The sequence below is a fragment of the Meles meles genome, chromosome 19 (genome assembly GCF_922984935.1).
Source record: "Meles meles chromosome 19, mMelMel3.1 paternal haplotype, whole genome shotgun sequence".
NCBI classification, from domain to species: domain Eukaryota; kingdom Metazoa; phylum Chordata; class Mammalia; order Carnivora; family Mustelidae; genus Meles; species Meles meles.
This window is the reverse complement of record NC_060084.1, coordinates 51,034,620-51,051,599: the sequence shown is the minus strand read 5'-3', so window position 1 is coordinate 51,051,599 and position 16,980 is coordinate 51,034,620. Positions and strand designations below refer to the sequence as shown.

Sequence of the window (16,980 nt, the reverse complement as noted above, 5' to 3'; positions counted from 1 at the left end):
TAAAACCCAACTTTCCTACCAGAGCCACCAAGGCCCCCAATTCCCTCTCAGCCCTTGCCTCCCACCCCCTCACGATCACTCACTGCCCCCTGTGGTCACACAGACTTCCGGCTATTTCCCAGATACTCCACACACAGTCCCGCTTTGGGTTCTTTGCCCCTGCTGTTCCCTCTGCCTGGAACGGTTTCTCAGGTCCCATCTCCAAAGGGGCCTTCCTGCCCTCTCCTGGCAGCACCAGCCCCATTCCTCTCCACCACCTCACTTTGGCTTAATTTCTCATACTATTTATCACCATCTGAAGTGATCTTGTCCATGTATCGCCGTAAGAGATTACTTTCTGTCTTCCCCGTGAGGCCAAGAGCTCTTAGAGGAGAGGGGCTTGTGGGCGCAGCCCAGAGCCTGGCCCATGATAGATGCTCAGTAAACACTGAGAAGTGACTAGAGCACTTATCCTGTGCCACTATCATGCTAATCCCTTTTCCTCATCTCATGTACAGGGGAAGACTTGGGGGTTGTGGGGGCCTGAGGCTTATACAATGTGGAGGGTTGTCTTTAAGAAAATTAAAAAAAAAAAAAAAAAAGAAGAAAAGAACACGAAATTATGAATACAAGAATACAAGGTACATGGCCTTGAAGGGAATGTGCGAGAGAAGGTTCCTGAAGCTCAGTTCCCTTGGCCTCGTGGTAAAATGACTTCTCCCATTTTACAGATTGGGAAACCCAAGTTCAGAAGTGACACCACCTCACCAGTCACGGCGTGGGGACAGGCAATACCAGGATGGGAACTGAGCACACAGGTGTCCCGGTGTTGCCGTCCCAGGACCCCGGGCTCACCGAGGAAGGCGGAGGGGGACACAGTGCCATTGCTGCGGGCCACCATGACGCTGATGCCCGTCTCCACGAAGGGCACAGAAAAGTCCACGATCTCGGACCGCTCCTCGTTGATGGTGAGGGAGCCGATGGCCATGTCCGCACGCTGGTAGAAGACCTGCAGTGAGGGCGAGGAAGGGGTGAAGGATCCTGGCTGCGTCAAGCGCACAGAGGCGGATGGTGGGCAAAACCGGGCCCCAAGTGACCAGTGACAGGGTGACAGAGAGGGCTAGGAGGATGGCGGGGTGGCTGAAGGGGGGCGCAGAGTGGGGCAGGAGAGGAGGAGGTGAGAGGCGGAGAGGAGGGGTGGGAAGAGGTAGCTCCAGGCCCAGCCCCGTTCCCAGAACACGCTCTGCGGATTTGGACTCAGTCCTCTTGGCCCCGCCCCCTTCCTTTGGGAGGACCACCCTCCTAGCCCCGCCCCACCCGCCCACAGTTTCTGGCCTTGTGCCCCCGCCCCCAGCCGGGGCCCCGCCCCCCCAAGGCCCGGGCTTCGCTCCTTCTGGCCACGCCCCTCCAGCCACAGAGCTCCAGCGCGATGGCCCCCCCCCAGCCCACCTCCTTCCCACCCTCACTTCCATCAGGCGCCCCACCTCCCCGATCATGCCGTTCCAGACGCCGTCGATTTTCTTTCCGTGCTTGCCGTTGGTGACCAGGTAGAGGTCGTAGCTGAAGCCGATGGTCTGCGCCAACCGCTTCAGAATGTCGATGCAGAAGCCCTTGCAGCAGCGCTTTTCCGGGCGGGGAGCGTCCGGAGGAGGGCTGCGGGGAGTGAGCAGGCTTGGGGATGCTGGGCATTCCCCCCGCCCCACTTCAGACTCTCCCATGAGATGAGGGTATGGCGGGAGAGACACACAGCAGCTAAAACTATGGTTAGCGCTTTCTGGGGAAACTGAGGCTCAAAGGAGTTCCGTGACTTGCCCAGGGTGACCAAGCGAGAGGGCTCTGTGGGTTCTGAATTCCAAGAGAGGAGGGGCTGGGGGCCAGGACCGCGGGGCTGCAAGCCCTGGAGCCCGGGCTGTCACCTGTGGGTGCGGTTGAGCTGGCTCCTGCAAGGCACAGAGTCTCGGATGCAAGTGCCACTGATGGGGTCCGCGGGCTCCACAATGACAAAGGGCCTCTCCTCCAGCGTGGCCACGGTGAGGTGCTGCGTGTCATCCACCGGCTGCAGGAAGCGGCCGTAGCGGGACCACAGCGGGTACTTGAGGCGGAGAGTCTGCTGCTCCCAACTGCCCACCTTGGCCAAGAGAAGGGGATTCAGGCTCCAGGGTGGGGACTTTGTGGGATGTCCTGGCCATCAGGCCCCTCCTTCCTCAGAACCCTGGGCCCCCGCTTCTTCTCCCTTAGATCCAGGAGACTAGGCCCCATTTCCCTCTTCCCGTTTGAACCCACAGGTCCAGGCTCTCACTTACTTCTGCCAGGACCTAGAAGTCCGGCCTCCTTCCTCCCTCAGAGGCCAGAGTCCTCATCTCGGTCCAGACCAAGGGGTCTGTGTCCCCACACCCTCCCCATCAGTGCCTGGGACTCCAGGCCCTCTCCCGCGCCTGGGGTTGGGGCGGGGACTCACCACCTCCCAAGTCCTATCTCTGGTGAGGGAGATGACCACCAGAGAGGGGTTCACCAAGAAGCCATCCTCATTGAAGGAATAATCCCGGTTATCCCAGGTAATATTCATGAAATACCTGCCCAGGAGGAAGGGAGGCGACATGTGGGTACCTGGACTGGACCTAAGTGGCTGAAGGCAGAGAAAAACCCCCTTTCTCTGGACCAGCCCTGGCCCCTAGCTGGAATTTCTCCCCCAAGACCCTGAACACCCAAACATTCCCCTTCTTTGTTCAGCAGTCTCTGCCTGATAACCAGCACCCCCTGAACAGGGTCGCAGACCCTCAGCCTGAGTTGGAGGTCCTCTTAGAGACCCTTTGTGTTCTGGCCCCATCTGGCTGTGCCGGCCCATCTCTGATCTCTGCCTCCCCTCAAACTCCTTCCACCTCAAGCCCTTTCTGAATGCAAAGTTGTCCCCAAAACGTATCAAGTGGTTTCCTATCTCTTGAGCATTGTAGGGGCTATGCTGTCTGCTTGAAAAATGCTTTTCTGTCCCTTCTCACCCTGATTGATTCTTATGCCTTCCAAGATTCAGCTCAAGTGCCCCTTCCTCTGGGAGAAGCCCCAGAAGGCCTCTGGACTTGCAGATGATCTTCACAGTGCATGGCACCTGTACTGTGAATGCCTGTCCCTACCCCAGTCACTGCACGGGACCTTCTACTGCCATCCCTACCTCCTCACTCGCCTCCCCCCTCAGTCCCCAAGTGCCACCTTCCTGCCCCCAGGATCTCTCCATGTCATCCCGCCTCTCCATTACCACAGACCCCCTGGACCCTTGCCCCAGCCTCCTGCCCAGCCCCCAACCTCCATTCTCTCTCCTCCAGTCTATTCCACACTCCACCCTGAGAGGTCTTTCTGTATGTGAAACTGACTCCTCTCCTTTCCTGCTCATAACGCATCCATGGCTCCTCAGTGCTCCTGAACAGAGTCCAGCCTCTCAACCTGGCATTAGAGGCCCTTGTGGCCTGGCCCTGTCAGCCCTCACCCCCAGCCTCATCACCCTCAATGCCAATTCTCTTCCCTTTATCCACCCTGAGCTGTTGCGGTCCCACCAACATGCCTGAATTTTTCTCTCCTCTGGGCCTTGGTGCGATGCTGTTCCCCCCTGCCTGAAATTTTAACCGCTCTTAGAATCAAATCCAAACCCCTTCCTGTGGCCAAAATGCCCTACATGAGCTTGGGTCTTTATGGGCCTCACTTGTTTCTCCACACCCTATCCCCACCTTACTCGCTAAGCTCCAGCCACAATGGCTTTGTTTCAGGCTCCCAAATGGGCAGTTCCAGCCCGAGTGAGCACCCCTGCACCTGCTGTCCCCCCTCCCTTCTCTTCATTCAGATCTTCCAACGGTTGGCTCTGTTTCTTTGCCCATTTCTTTTTTCTTACCTCCAAATTTCATCTACTTAGAAAGACCTTTCCAGACAGCTTCACTTAACCTAGCACCCTGGGCATTTCTTTCTTTCTTTCTTCCTTTTTAAAAAGATTTTATTTATTTATTTATTTATTTGGCAGGCAGAGATCACAAGTAGGCAGAGAGAGATTGAGGAGGAAGGAGGCTCCCAGCTAAGCAGAGAACCCGATTCGGGGCTCCATCCCAGGACCCTGGGATCATGACCCTAGCTGAAGGCAGAGGTTTTAACCCACTGAGCCACCCAGGGGCCCTGCACCCTGCACCATATTCTACCTGTTTAATCACCTGCTGGTATTTCTTCTTTATCTTGTTTGTTTACTGTTTGTCTCCCCTATGAGATTGTCGGCTCAGAGCAGGGACTTTGTTCAACACCATGTACCCTTGTGCCCAAAGCAGTGCTTGGCACATAGCAGACTCTGATAAGGACTCATTCAATAAATGAATGAATGAGCCATTCATCCGTCAGGTGTCTGCTTAGATGTCTCCTCCTCTTGGGGACCTCCCTGACCCCATACGCTGACCTGTGACAGAGTAGCCTAGTTTGGAAGGCTGATTGGACCAATGAAATCTGTCTTTTGGGAAGACATTGGCTGTGAGATTTGGGGTGGTTGGGCGAATGGGTGGTGGACAGGATAGGATGAAATTATGGGTATCAGCAGAGAGAGCAGAAGTTCTGGGTAAACGGTGAGCAGTAAGAGAAGAACTGGACAGCCTCTGGGAGTGGCAGGTCAGACAGAGAGGGGTGGAGGTGGAGAGAGTATGAGGGAGACAATCAGAAAGAGATGAAAGGGTAGCTGGTCCCCAGGCTTGGCCTCAATTCCTGGCGTCTGGGTTTCTGTGCATGTTTATCTTGCCAATAACCCCCCTTTTCCCTTAGGAAACTTGAATGAGACTCTGCCTCCGGCAACCAGAAATGTCCTGGCGCAGACAGTATTCCCGCTGGTTCTCCCACAATGCCCGGGCCACCTCCGTGATAGCAAGCATCACACTGTGTTGTCATTATCCTGTCCCTGTCTGCCACCCCTACAGGACCCTGTGTTCTTTGAAGAGAAGTCCATGGTCTTATTCATCTCCGTGTTCCCAGAGCCCAGCATGAGCCCTAGTTCCTAGCGGGTGCTCAGTAAGTATTTATGAACGAGGGATGCTTTTCTCACCCTCTTGTCCCCGGATCCTGTCCCCCAAGTCACCGATTCTCAATTCTTGTCCCTTGGGTTTTCTTCTCCACCTGTCACCACCTCCTTCCAAGATGCACCAAACCCTGTTCTCTTCTAAAACAACAGTGTGTAAGCCGGGCACACACCTGTCCAGCTAGAGTCCACACCTCCCGGTCCTCTAGTACAAGCCCCATGCAGATAAGACCTTAGGACTCTAACAATTGCCGCTCCCCACCCCCCCCGCCCCCCCACCCCCCGCCTCAGCCACAGTCGCTAGCCAATCAGAATCGACTCTAAATAATTTGCATGTGGCGCGCCTGTAAACAACCAATAAGGCAGCCCGGGCCGCCCAGGGACACCTGGGGTCTCAGTCAGTTAAGCGTCTGCCTTCGGTTCTGGTCATGATCCCAGGGTCCTGCTCAGCGGGGAGTCTGCTTCTCCCTCTCCCTCTGTCGCTCCCCCTGCTTGTACTCTCTCCCTCTCTAATAAATAAAATCTTTTTCTTTTTTAAAGTGCTCTCTACACCCCGTATCCCCATGGGGCACGAACTCACAACACCAAGTTGGAGAGTTGCACGCTCCACCGACAGAGTCAGCCAGGGGACCCTCATTTTCGGTTAAGTGAGGAAGAACAACTTCTGTCTCCTTTGGGCCACTGGATTGTTGGGTCATTTTGTTGCTGAAATTCAGCTTATACTCTAGGGAATGTCATCATACCCGAGATGCCATCAACTATAGGGTGCATCTCTAGTTTTTTGTACCACAAGAGAAGAAAAAAGTGCTATAAGCCATCAATTGTAAAGTATGTCTTGATTTCAAAGACATGAAACTGGGGGAAATTTTTCATCTTAAAATCAGGAAATATCGCAATACACTCACTGTTTTGGGTGCTTTTTCCAAATTGCCTGATTTAATCCCAAGCAGGAGAGCGAACTGTATCTGTTTTACAGAAAAGTAAACTGAGGCTCTGAGAGGGGACGCGACCCATTTGAGGCTGCTAGCCAGTGAGTAGTCAGGCTCTGGAACCTTCCCACAGCCCTCCCACACCAACTCCACTCACCTATGCAGACTCTCCCCTCGGTGGGTGCGGTTCTGGGCACGGCAGTCATGGCCGAGCTCCGGCAGGAAGCCATAGTCACGTAGCAGAGCCTGGGCACCTCTGGCCACGACGGCCACACCAGCGGCCACACGCCGGGCCAGGTCATCCCGCCAGCCAGCCGAGCGCACGGCGAACAGCCCGGCAGGCAGTGGGGCTCCTCCTGGCAAAAGAGGGGGCTCTCCAGGGGCTCCTGAGCCTCCGCCTCCGGCCAGCTGGGGCCCCACCATGAACCAGACGTAGCCAGGCCCCGTGAGGCCAGCCTCCTCCGCTGCCCGGAACACCGGTTCGGCTTCCTCCCGGGCACAGAAGAGCAGGCGGATCTGCGCGCTGACGCTGCGGAGCTGGGCTCCCAGCACGGCCTCTCCTGCTCCCGGGTCCAGTGTCAGTGCCCCGCGGTGCTCCCAGCCCACCATGCTGCCATCAGTCAGCACCTCGATGTAGGACAGGAAGGCCCGGTGGCCGGGGGCACGCGTGGTCACCGCCACAAAGGATGTCCAGTCGTACTCCTCCAGCACCTCAAAGATGACCTGGAGCTGCTGCTCTGTGGATGAGCCCAGCTGCAGGAAGGTGGAGCCCTTCTCCTGCGGGGAGGAGGAGGAGGATGTCAAGCTTCCCCACAGGGAGACCCCAGCTCCCAGCAACCAGGAGCGGGCCTTCAGTTCCCAGTGCTCAAACGGACCTCATCTCCCAGCAATTGATGAGGGCATCCTAGCTCCCAGTGGCCACGGGTATGTCACAGGTCTCAATAAGGCAACTGCCTAGCTCTTCACCAAACCCTGCCCCTTTTCCTTGCTGGTGCACAGAGCTAGGCCTGTGTTAGGTTTAGCCATGGGACTGAGTTCTAGACTCATCTGGAAAAGCTCTCCCCCGTGCACCTTACTCCCTTCCCTGAGAACACATGCAGAGGCTCCAGGAGAGAACTCTGAAGTCCTATGCGGATTACAAAGCCATGAGAGGGAGGAGCCTGAGCCCCTCAGTCATCCTTTGGCGGAGAGCCACCTCTAATCAGGAACACCTGTTTGGATTTTAGATGAGTGAGAAACAACCTTCCATTGGGTTGAACCATCGAGACGTGGGGGTTTATCCGTCACAGCAGCGAACATTACCCTAGAACACACAGAGCTTCCAGGGAGGGAACTACAGTCCCCAGCATCTACTGAGAGAGACTACATTTCCCAGCATGCAAAGAGGGTACGGAAGGTACTGTCTCTCCCAGCAGGTTGCAGCTTTGCTGAGTGGACTTGCAGTTCTCTGGTTTTCCTCCTGCCTCCCTCACTTCTTCTGTTTTCTTTGCTGAACTCTTCCTCAGTCAGAATTTTAAACACAGAAGTGCTCTAGTGTTCTCTTTTCTTCTCTGTCCTCCCTCCTTGGTGATCTCATCTAGACCCATGTGTTTAAATATGGTCTTCTGGGGCACCTGGGTGGCTCAGTGGGTTAAAGCCTCTGCCTTTGGCTCAGGTCATGACCTCAGTGTCCTGGGATTGAGCCCCCGCATCGGGCTCTCTGCTCAGCGGGGAGCCTGTTCCCCTCTCTCTCTACCTGCCTCTTTGCCTACTTGTGATCTCTCTGTCAGATAGATGAAATCTTAAAAACAAAACAAAACAAAACACGGTGGTCTGTGCAATCCACTATGGTAGCCAGTAGCCACCCATTTAAATTAATTAAAATTAAATAACATTTAGTTCCCTGTCTGCACTGACCACATGTCAAGTGCTTAAGAGCCACACGTGGCCAGTGGCCATCATACTGGATAGAGCAGATACAGACAGTCTTCCTCGTTGCAGAAAGTTCTTATTATGCTGCCCTGAATATGTTGATGGCACCTCTTCTGTGACTGTACCTCTCTCTCGGGAGCTCCAGACAGACCTATCTCCCTTTCTACTCAACATCTCCTCTTGGATTTCCAAGCAGCATCTCAAAATTAGCATGTCAAAACAGAATTCTTGATCTCATCAACCCCCACTCCCCAGGCTCAAACCTGTTTTGGGTCTTCTCTTCCTTATTCATTCAGCTGCTCAGCTCCCAAAGCTAAATCATCCTTTCCCTCACACCTAATCCAGGCCATCTTCTAGTCTTCTCAGCTCCCTGTTCAAAACAACCCCATTCACAGGATGTCTGGATGGTTCAGTTGATTAAGCAATTGCCTTTGGCTTGGGTCATGATCCCGGGATCCTGGGATGGGGGCCCCACACCAGGCTCCTTGCTTTTCTGGAAGCCTGCTTCTCCCTCTGCCTGCTGCTCCCCCTGCTTGTGTGCTCTCTCTTTCTCTGACAAATAAATAAAATCTTAAGAACACAAAAGCAAAAAAACAAAAAACAAAAAACACAACCCCATTCTTCACTCCTGCTCCATCACAACCCTCGTTGACTGCTGTCTTGCTTAGAGAACTGGAACAGCTTCCTGACCGCTCTCTGCTAACATTTTTGCATCTTCCAGTCCATTCTCCATCAGCAGCCACAGTCATCTTTTCCAAAATATTAGTTGGATTCCATCTCTTCTTCGTTGGAAACCTTCCAATACTCCTACCTTAGAGTCAAAGCCAAAGCCCTCACTTTGGCCCACAGGCCCTGCATGGACTGGCCCTTGCTGCCTGTCTGACCTCATCTCCCGCCACCCCCACCTCTCTGTTCTTCTTCAAACACACCAAGTTCTTTCCAGCTTCAAGGGCTTGGCCCTTAGCTGTTGCCTCTCGCGGGGACACTCTCCCTCAGCTCCTTCATGCCGGACCTGCCACTTCTCATTCCTCAGGTCGAGATCATTTGCCACCTCCTCAGGGAGGCCTCCCCTGACTGCCATCCTACAGGACGGATTTCACAATCTATTATTTGCTTTCTGTCTCCCCATTTGAATGCAAGCTCCATAGAGAGCAGGGGTCCTGTCTTTTCTCCACCCCCGCCCCCACCTTTTCACGACTGTATTTCCCCGGAACTAAAACAGTCCCGGCACAGGCACAGAGTCAGCCCTCAGTGAGAAGTAGTGAACTTTCTTCCGAGGCGTGTGTCTGTGGTTTTATGTACAGGAGACAGTTGTCCTGAGCAGATGAGGCCTTCCAGCCTGCAATGAGAATCCTGGGAGGACCTCATCCTTGGCAAGCGGAGATATGCCACGTTCCCAGCATTCAATGGAAGCACGACGGCCCTATGAGGACCCCTCTTTCTTCCATCCCGAGATACCGAAGGGATTACATTTCCCAAAAGGCAACGCACGTATCCAGAGCTACTGAAGGGACTACATTTCCCAAAAGACAACGCGCGTACCCGAGCGGGCCGGGCCACAGTACCCTGGTGACAGAACAGAGTGCTCCACCCTTCTCAGCATCAGTGGAGTCAGGGGAACCACATCTCTCGGTAGGCCATAAAGGCGGCAGCAGGGGAGTAGCAGTTCACGTTGAAGGTGATCTGCCTGCAAATCTCTGGGCAACTGTCTAAAAGAAGAAAGTTGGCCAGAGGCCCTTCCCAGAATGCCCTGGACAGGAGAGAACTGCAAGTCCCAGGATGTAAGAGGGACCTAGTCACGAAGCCACTGGCCCTCCAAGTGGGGAACTGGTGGGGGCTTAGGCTCCACCCACTCAGATGGCCCCATTCACCCTAGTACTACTTCCGTTACACTGGCTCCACCCCCAAACAGGCCCCGCCCCTTCTCAGACCTCTCGTCCTAGCCTGTACCTTCTGCTCAATGCGTGCAACCGGGTTTTGGTCCAGGTCTTTCTTTTCCTACCAGAAGTCTGCTCCAACTGGTCCCCCCGTGCCCTCGGGTGGCAGGCCTCTTTCCAGGCCACAACCCGTTTCGGCCTCTGCCCTTCTCTCCGGCAGGCTCGTGGGTTGGCCTTCTAATTGACTGGGCCTGCCTTTCCGGTGGGCCTTCAGCCTCCCATGCCCAGCTTCCGGATTCTCGCTTTCCACACCTTACGACTGGGGTTGTGCTTCTGCCCACACCCCACTCCCGAGACTGTTTCCCACTCTAGATCTCGCCCCTTTCGTCCTGAGCGTAGGCCCTGCCATCTTTCTGGCCTCCCTCTGGGCCACCGCACCAGCTAGCTCTCCCCTTGCCAGACTGCCGTCGCCTCCCCTTCCTGGCTGCATGGTTCTGCCCTTCCCCAGCTCATCTGCGACCCCTCTCCTCCCGCTCCTCCTTTCACAGGATGGCTTCGTCCTCCTACCTAGACTTCGAGAGCCCTCGCTTGCTCAGCTGGCCGAATCAGTTTGACCAAGTCCTTCAGTACCCTGACAGCTGACCTGTCCTTCAGTACCCTGACCTCCGCGTTCCCTTTCCTGGCCCTCTCCCTGCCTTCCTGGCTCCTGCCTCCTCACTAGACCCCACCCCCTCCTGAACCCCGTTCCTTTCCAACTGACTCCTCCCTTACTGATCCCCAGATCCCACTCCTCCCTCAGAGCTGGCCCCCTCTGGCGCACCCTTTTTGTTCCCAGTCCCCGCCCCTCGCTGCCCTAACCCCGCCTCTTCCCCAGATTCCATTCCCTCCCCTGACTCCGTCCTCCCGCAGACCCTCAGTCCTCCGTATACTCTGACCAGGACAGGCCTGTCTCTCACCGTGCTCCTGGGTCAGTCCCCCTGCGGGCGCCCCTCACCCTATAGGCCACGCCCCCGACTCAGCCCCGTCCCTCCGCTAGACCTGACTCTACACTTGCACCCGGGCCCCGCCCCCCCACCCAAGGCGGGCCCCGCCCCCCCCACCCAAGGCGGGACCCGTCCCCCCGCAGGTCGCGCGCACCTTGGGCGTGAGCACGAGCGCGGCGCCGCCGTGCACGGCCACGATGGGCAGGGAGGTCTGCGCCGACAGGAAGTCGAGGATGGGCGCGACGGCGGGCGCGCGCGAGTCGTCCTCGAACACGACGCCGTGCACGCGCAGCCCCGACAGCAGGTCGCAGAGCTGCAGCACGAGGCTGCGCGGGTCCGAGCCGTTGAGCACCAGCGCCACCGGTCGCACGTCCAGGCCAGGGCTGCGCACGGCCGCCGCCACTGCCGGGCCCAGGCGGGCCGCCTCGGTCGCGTACGCGGGCCCCGAGAACACGAGCGCCACGTTGAGCGGCCGCGCCCCGCCGAGGCCCCCGCCGGGCCCGCCGGCCCCGCCCGGTCCCGGCGCCTCCTCCGGGAACGGGCTGGCGCACGCCAGCGCCAGCAGCAGCAGCATCTTAGCGGGGCCCCGAGGGCCGCGGGGGCCACCGGCGCCGCGCATCGCCTGCGGGCCCCTCCGGGCGGCCTCTGACACGGGAGAGCGGGCGCGCCGAACCGGGGAGACCCCGGGAGCGGAGAGGGACACAGATGAGAGGAAGACACAGAGAGAGCAGACAAGATAGAGACACGGAGAAGAGACAGAGGGAGAGACGCAGAGATAGGGAGGAGAGGGAAAGGTGGGGATAATAGAGACAGGGAGCGACAGAGAGAAACACACACACACAGGCAAAGGGAGAGCCAGAGATAGGAGACAGGGAAAGTGGAGGTGGGTAATGGGGACAGAGAAGATACAGAGATAGGGAAAGGAAATAGACAAGGCAGGAATGGGGAGGACAATGAGACAGGACAGATGGGTAACAGACCCACAGAGATGGGATCAGAATAGAGCAGAAAGATACCGAGGGAGATGCGAAGAGCAATGAACACAGCCAGAGAGAGATGGTCAGAGAGAGACATGGACAGGAATAAGGAGAGAGATGGAAGGAGAAACAGAGACCAGGAGAGAGAGGGTCAGAGTGACAGAGACAGGGAGAGGAAGGAGGCAGAGAGAGATAACACAGAGGTGACAGAAATAGGGAGGGAATGATAGGGAGGCAGGGAGAGATGCAGAGATAGACAGGGAAGGCGGGAGAGATAAGAGAGGCGAGAAAGTTGGACAGAGACAGGAAGATGGAAAGAAGCCCAGAAAGACGGAGATGGACCCCACGGCCACCAAGAGACACGGACACACAAGAGATGGAGAAACAGGCAGAACAGATTGAGGGAGGAGGCAGGCAGAGCACACAGAAAACATAGGAAGACAGAAATAGCGAACCAAGGCAAAGATCAAGACCCCCACCAGGGAGGTGCCCAGCACAGACATGAAAGGAAGGCCGGGAAGGCGGGTGGCAGGAGGGATCAAAAATAAAAGGAAGAAAAGTGAGGGGAAAAAAATGAGAAAGGGAAAAGGGGTCAGGTGTGTGGGGGGAGAGAAGAGAGAAAAAGAAATGAGCGGGGCATCCCAAGGAGAGAAAACACCCCCAGGACCTTACCCCCCACCTCGACCACAACCCCCAACTTGTTTTTGTCCCCCAAGCTGTCCCTATGCCCCCAAGTCTCAATGAGAGCTAGAAAGAGAGTCAAGGCCCAGACTGGGTTGCAGGGTTGGGGGGCACAGCTGTGGAGAGCTGGGGGGGCAGGGGTCCCTGGCTCCCAGCCCAGAGCAATTTAGTAAATTAGAGGAAATACAGCTTCTCTTCCTGTGTCCCCTGTTGAATACTAGCTGCCTGGGGTGGTCGGGCTGGGAGCCCAGACTCCTGGCTCCTGGGTCTGAAGGAGGAGGGCACTGGGGGCCTGGACTCCTGGTTCCCAGAGAGAGATTAGAGCCTGCACTAGGGGCTTCCTGAGGGGGTGAGTGTCCAGAGGGGGAAGAGTTCTCTCTTGGCTGTCAATCAGGCTCCTGTCCGGTTGCCATGGTAGCGCAGGCCTCCTCTACCCCACAGATAGGGTGGGGGAAAGGCCCACACCCCTTCCCCTGCTCTAGAGGGCTCACTGCCCCCCCCCCACACCTGCCTTCCTAGGGATCCTGGGCCACGGTCTCCCCAGGGGTGGGGGTGGGGACTCCTAGTGTGCCCGTCCCTCCCAAATCCTGGCTCCCCTGGCCCCTCCTCTCCTCTGCCCTTCCCCAAGCAGCTGGCTCAATCAGTGCTCAGAATAGACCCCCCCCCCCCCGCCCCAAAATAACCCACAGCTGTGGCCTGGCCCTGGCAGGGTTAACACTCACTCTCTCCTCCCTTCCTGGTGGCTTCTCATTCCTCAGACCCTCCTCTGCCTCTCTCAGATCCACCCCTGCTTGGCCTCTGTCCTTGGGGACCCCAGGGTCCTGTTCCCTGCTGAGGCCCAGGAGGGCAACTCCAGCCCCACCCTTCTTAGGAAGATGAGTCCTCTCCTGGTGAGGGCAGTCTCCCTCCCCTCTAGGGTCTGAGGAGTGGCATCTCTAGCCACTGGGGGCCTCTGGAGGCCCAGTTCCCATAACCTACGCCCTCCAGGATCACATTGCCCAGGCCCTCAATCTCCACCTGGTCTCAGTCCCCAGGTCCATCCATGGGGCCCAAGAGCCGAACCCCCTCATCCCCTGCCTGTTGGAGACTCAGGAGACTGGGCCCCCAGCCCCTTCTTCCCTCAGACACAGAAGCTCTCTCTGAACTTCTCCCATAAAGACTCAAGATGAGTCTCAGCACCCTTCTCCCCCAGGACCCGGGAGTCCGGGTGCTCAGTTCTGTCTTTTCCCAGGACCCAGAATTCTTGGCCCCCTCCAGCCCCTAAATTGGGTGCCCAGACTCCTCTATGCCCTGAAACCAGGAGTCCAGGTCCGTAGCCCTCTCCTCCCTTAAGAACCCCCTTTTTGCCTCAAACCCCGTCAGTCCCAACATCCTGGGAGGCCCCCCTCCCCATTCCCTGCCAGCTCCAGCCTCCTGTCATCCCACTCAGGTCCTGTACACAGCACAGGCTGTCCCCCAGCTAAGAAGGAGGAGGGTGCCAGAGATTCCTGGGGTGTCCCTGTCTCCATCACTCCCCCCTTAATCCATCACAGAAGAGGCAAGAGGCCACTTTGATCAACAGCCCGCCCCCCCCTTGCAGCGTGCTGCAGACGGCATTCCGTCCCCCCCCCCCCAACACCGTTCTCTCCCCACCCTAATCCTGGTGCTCAGAACAGGCTGGAAGGGTATTCCAGAACCTTGAGGAAGGGGTGGTAGCTTGGGGTGAGGGGTGCTCGGGGCCTGGATGCCCTCAAGGTCCTTGGCGGGGGTATTAATAGCAGACTCATAGCTCTGAGAAGGGAGGGGAGAGCGAGAGGAGAGAGGGAGAGGGCCGGCCAGCGAGGGGGGAGACCGATGCGGGCAGGGGGATGCAGAGGGAAGATGGGATGGAGAGATAGGGGACAGAGACAGATATGGGGTGTCAGGTATGCAGTGCTAGGGAGAGGGTGCAAAGTGTCCGAGAAATGGGGGGTTAGGAGGTCTGAGGAGTAGAGACCCAGGAAAAAGGGACTCAGAGAGGGAGAAAGAGAGGGGGTGGAGGAGAGCCCCCAGGAGACAAGGGAGCTGGGGAAGGCCAGAAACCCCTGCTTCATGTCACCCCCCTCCCTGAGGCCCCCGGCCAACTTTCCCTGTCCTAGATCTGGGGGTCCACATTCCCACCCCACCCCTGCATCCCCTACCCCGGCCTTACCTTTTCATGACCCTGTTCTGTGGGGGGTATTGCGGGGGGGGGGCAGGACCGGAACCCAGAGTCCAGCGACCGAAAGATTCAGCGGAGGGCTCAGGGAACCGCTGGGGGGCCAGGCCCGGGGCGGCGGCGGCAGCAGCGGTGGCGGCAGCAGCAGCAGCGGCGGTGGGGACCTCCTGCCTGTCCCCGGCTCCTCCGGCTCTCCCTCCTGGTCTTCGGTCCCGTCCTGCCCTGTCTGTCCCCCAAGGTTGCGGCCACCCCAACTAGGCGAGGTCGCGGCTACACATGTTGCGCTGGAAGTTGGGCCCCGGACATTGCGGAGGCTGTCGGGGTGTCCTCTCACCGCCCCGACCCCGTGGGGATCCCCCCTCCGCCCACCTGGGGTGCCCCCCTCTGCCGCTTCAGCCCCGGCTCCTCCCCCCTGTCCATGTGTCCGGTCCCGCCTCTCCCTGGCTCATTCGCACCCCCACCCTTTGTGCCCTCAGCGCCCCCCCCCTTCCAGCGTCTGTGTCTGTCTGTCTGTCTGGGTCACCTCTGAAGCCGGCGGCTGGTGTGTGTGCGTTTGTGTGAGGGGCGGGAGGGTGCCTGTCTGGGGACCCGCTTGTCCCTTCCTCGCTTGGCCACCTCCAGACCCCCCTCAGCACCCCCACACTCAAACCCAGGCAGAAACACACACATACACACACGCATACACGCACGGCCTCACTTCCCTGGGATTCCCCCTCAACACCCCCGGAGCTTGAGGAGGGAGACACACACACACACACACACACACACACACGCGCGCGCGCACCACGCACACAGGGGGTCCAATGGGGGCCGGGCTGCCAGTGCCGTCCGGGGCTGTTCGGACAGACAGGAGGACACAGGCAGCTGGGGACGCCAGACACCCGGCCGGACGCAGGGAGGAGGCACAGAGTCCAGGTACACACCATCCATCCGGGTTTGGGGGGCTGCGGGGGGAGGAAACTGGGGGCCCCACGACACCCAGGCAGGAGGCTCAGAGTCGGTACAGACAGACAGACCCCTCCCTCCCTCTCTCCCTCCCTCCCTCTCTTAGCCGCCGCAGCCCTTACAGACACACCCCCCCTTCACCAGCCCAGCCCCAGACACCCTGACACACAGATCCTCACCGGGCAGATGGCAGATGCACGAGAGACCCCTGGGGGCCAGGCGGACCCACCCAGGTCGACACCCCCCAGCTGGGCACTGGTGGCCGAGGGCGGCTGCGGGCGGAGGGTGGCGGCAGCAGCCGCTGCTCGGAGGAGCTGGAGCGGGAGGGACTCGCACACTCGCTCTGTTCTCGCACACACACACTCACTTGGGATGCGATTAACATTCAGTCCCCGTACGCCCCTGCCGGGAGACCCACAGCCCCCCTCTTGGCCTCCCTGGGGACCCCTCCTCCTGCCGGGGCTGGGGGAGGGGGCCGCCCCCAACCCCAACTCCCAGCCTCCGCCTTCCTCCTGGGACAAGAGAACGAGGGGTCGCAAATAAAAAGGGAGGAAGTGTGTATTGAGTGGGGCTGGGGGGCGGGCGGTGTGGAGGGGAGGGAGGCAGGGACTCAGAACCCAGCATTGACACAGTGGCTTTGGTCCTGGACTCCAGGGCCTCGGGGCTACTGCCCTCTGCCCCCTCCCTACTTTGAAGCTTGAGAAGCAGGAGGCCATTCTCAGCCTTCCGTCTCCGCCATGCTAGGACCCATCTTTTGGCTTCTATTGCCCCAGAAGCCAGGCTTGCAAACTAGGTCTCCATCATGAAGCCAGGAGTCTGGGCTCCCAGCCCCCTCCTCTCTCAGATTGGGCAATTCAAGTCCCCAACCCCCTCCTCCCTCCGACCCTAAAGTCCCCCAGTGCCTCCTCCCTCAGATCCCTTCCTCCAGGCCCAGTCCTGGTTGGGAACTCAGACAACCCGACCCCCCAGCACAAGCTGACTTCAGGGGGCCACGAGTCCGAGACTGATGGATGTCACCCTCAGGCAGCCCATCCATCCAGGCCTCTGAGGAAACCAATGCCACTTCTGTTACTGAGGTACCCTGGCCTCTGTCACCCATGGGTACTCAAACATCCAAGAGGAAAGCAGTGACTGCTTCCTCCCAGATACAGCCTGGACCCCAGAGCGGCCCTTGGGCCAGCTGTCCAGCTCTTGCCCCTCATGCTAGCGAGGCTGGGCCCACCGTTCTCTAAAGTGCTGGGGTGGGGTGGAGTGCAGGGCCCCTGGGCCCCTGAGGGCAGAGCCCAGGAGAGTGTGTGTGCACGCCTGTGAGGGCTGTGGGGAGCTGACTCCAGAGTCTGGGAGAGCAGGGGTGACAAAGAAGAGGCTGTGGACCTGAATCTGTGGGTCCCAGAGGGAGGGAGGGGTTGTGCATCTAGGTTCCTGCGCCAGGATGCTGGAGACACAAGTCGGTTGGGGTGGGACCCTAAGTCTCAGGGAACTGGGTCATCGCG

At 58.3% G+C, this 16,980-nt stretch overlaps 1 protein-coding gene across 1 annotated transcript in view; it reads right to left on the bottom strand.

Moving 5' to 3' along the window:
* The window catches only part of GRIN2D (glutamate ionotropic receptor NMDA type subunit 2D), a 38,850-nt gene extending 23,094 nt beyond the window's left edge, over nucleotides 1-15,756 (bottom strand). The window contains exons 1-8 of the mRNA XM_045986936.1: nucleotides 15,667-15,756; nucleotides 14,537-14,826; nucleotides 10,863-11,353; nucleotides 6,095-6,714; nucleotides 2,438-2,552; nucleotides 1,896-2,107; nucleotides 1,464-1,632; nucleotides 835-988 (exon numbers count right to left, since the gene is read on the bottom strand). Coding sequence (XP_045842892.1) covers nucleotides 835-988; nucleotides 1,464-1,632; nucleotides 1,896-2,107; nucleotides 2,438-2,552; nucleotides 6,095-6,714; nucleotides 10,863-11,327 — 1,735 coding nt within the window. The 5' untranslated portion in view covers nucleotides 11,328-11,353; nucleotides 14,537-14,826; nucleotides 15,667-15,756. The remainder of the gene's footprint in view (nucleotides 1-834; nucleotides 989-1,463; nucleotides 1,633-1,895; nucleotides 2,108-2,437; nucleotides 2,553-6,094; nucleotides 6,715-10,862; nucleotides 11,354-14,536; nucleotides 14,827-15,666) is intronic.
* Nucleotides 15,757-16,980: the final 1,224 nt, after the last annotated feature.